This window comes from Triticum aestivum, chromosome 5D (genome assembly GCF_018294505.1).
Source record: "Triticum aestivum cultivar Chinese Spring chromosome 5D, IWGSC CS RefSeq v2.1, whole genome shotgun sequence".
NCBI lineage: Eukaryota > Viridiplantae > Streptophyta > Magnoliopsida > Poales > Poaceae > Triticum > Triticum aestivum.
In genome coordinates, this window is record NC_057808.1 from 36003749 (window position 1) to 36005386 (window position 1638).

The following is a 1638-nucleotide window of genomic DNA, read 5'->3' on the forward strand; positions in this document are numbered from 1 at the left end:
TCGATGCATTTGTCTCAAAAAAGATGCAATGGTTGCATGCACATATCTTAGAATATATTTTCACAAATGCTTGCACAATATTTTGGCAGATATCTGAATAACATCAAGTAAATACAATGAATGCAAATATTGTTATAAATGCACGTACATTAATTTTTACACATATGGTATGCTATCTAAGAATATATGTTATTAATAATGCCTATATATTGTACCTCCTCTACTGGTGAAAGATGTAATCTTAATTTTAATGAATAGTATAAAGAGGCACTTTAAGCGGTCAAAAGAAATCTGAGGATAATAACATGGAGTAAATGATGGATGTGCAATGCATATATTGTGTGTGTATAAATAAAAATGCCCGGCCGCACGTTTTCACAAATCACAGAAGGGAAACGCGATGGAGGTGACGTTCGAGACGACGCAGGGCCGCCGATTCGTCGTCGAGATTTGGTATTTCTCCACCGTGCGGAGGATCAAGGAGTACATCCTGAAGCAGGAGGGCATCCCCGTGGAGTCCCAGCGCCTCTTCTTCCAGGGCAAGGAGCTCGAGGACGACCGCGACACCGAGTACTACCCCATCGTGGAGGGATCCCACGTGCTCATCGTCCTGCCGGATGGCTCTCCCGCCGCCGCCGTCACCGCCGCCGCTGACGGCCATGCCGCAGGCGCCCCCGGCGCCGTCGTCCATGTCGTCGCCTCCGGGCCGGCCCTCGGCCAGGGCCGCAGCGTCGCGCTCGAACTGGACGCGTCCTGCACCGTCGCCCGTCTCAAGGAGATGCTCCAGGAGCGCACGGACGGCGCGCTGCCCGCCACCAAGGTGAGCGTGTTCTTGGACAAGGCCGAGATGGAGGATGACAAGGCGCTGGTGGAGTTCGAGCCGTCGTCGGCTGAGGGAATGAAGATGGAGGTGCGCGTGGTCGTGCGCCAGCCGCCGCCGTCGCCAGCGTGCAACAACGGGAACGGGGCGGCCAAGGTTAATAACAAGCTGCAGCAGAGGATGTCTGTGGAGGTCAAGTGGGGCGCCAAGACCGCGACGCTGGAGGTGAGCGACATGGACGCCGTCAAGGAGCTGCGGGCGGAGCTGGGCAGCGCGGCGCCGCACCTCCTCCTGCCCAACGACGGCGCCTACTTCTTCATCTACAAGCAGAACGTCATGGAGGAGGAGCGCACGCTGCGCTGGCACGACGTCAAGACCGGCGACACCATCGAGATCTTCAACGGCAGGGTCACCGGAGGCGCTTGATATGTTCATCACACACATCACATGTTCCGTCCATCAGGTTTACAGATCTGCATTGACCATTGAGTCTTTATGTTGCATGCATGGTACTCCATCATTTCATTTCTTTCGTGCAAATTGGTGTAATGTTGAAGATCCTATTTGTTGGGTTAAGATGTCAACAAGAAAGACCTATTCCTTTGCTCCTCAGTGTTACCGAACTATGCGTCTCTGACTTTTGCAATTATCAACGGAACAATAGGGGGAACTCCAACAATCTGTTTTTTTTTGGGTCGCAAGGAAGATACTTTCATTTACAATAATGTGCCCGTACTTTGCTATGAGCAAGAAAAAATTGTAAGCTCTCCACTTTGTTGGAATAAGCCACGGCGTGGTGCGGTCGGGCGCGTCGGGTG

At 52.3% G+C, this 1638-nt stretch overlaps 1 protein-coding gene across 1 annotated transcript; it reads left to right on the forward strand.

Moving 5' to 3' along the window:
* The first annotated feature begins 328 nt into the window (after nt 1-328).
* Nucleotides 329-1429, forward strand: LOC123124198 (polyubiquitin-B-like). Its single transcript, XM_044544859.1, has one exon. The coding sequence runs from the start codon at nt 401-403 to the stop codon at nt 1244-1246; it is 846 nt and encodes a 281-aa protein (XP_044400794.1). The 5' UTR covers nt 329-400; the 3' UTR covers nt 1247-1429.
* Nucleotides 1430-1638: the final 209 nt, after the last annotated feature.

Excerpts from the sequence above, each read along its gene's own strand:
- LOC123124198 (XM_044544859.1), top strand. The coding sequence starts at position 401 with ATGGAGGTGACGTTCGAGACGACGCAGGGCCGCCGATTCGTCGTCGAG.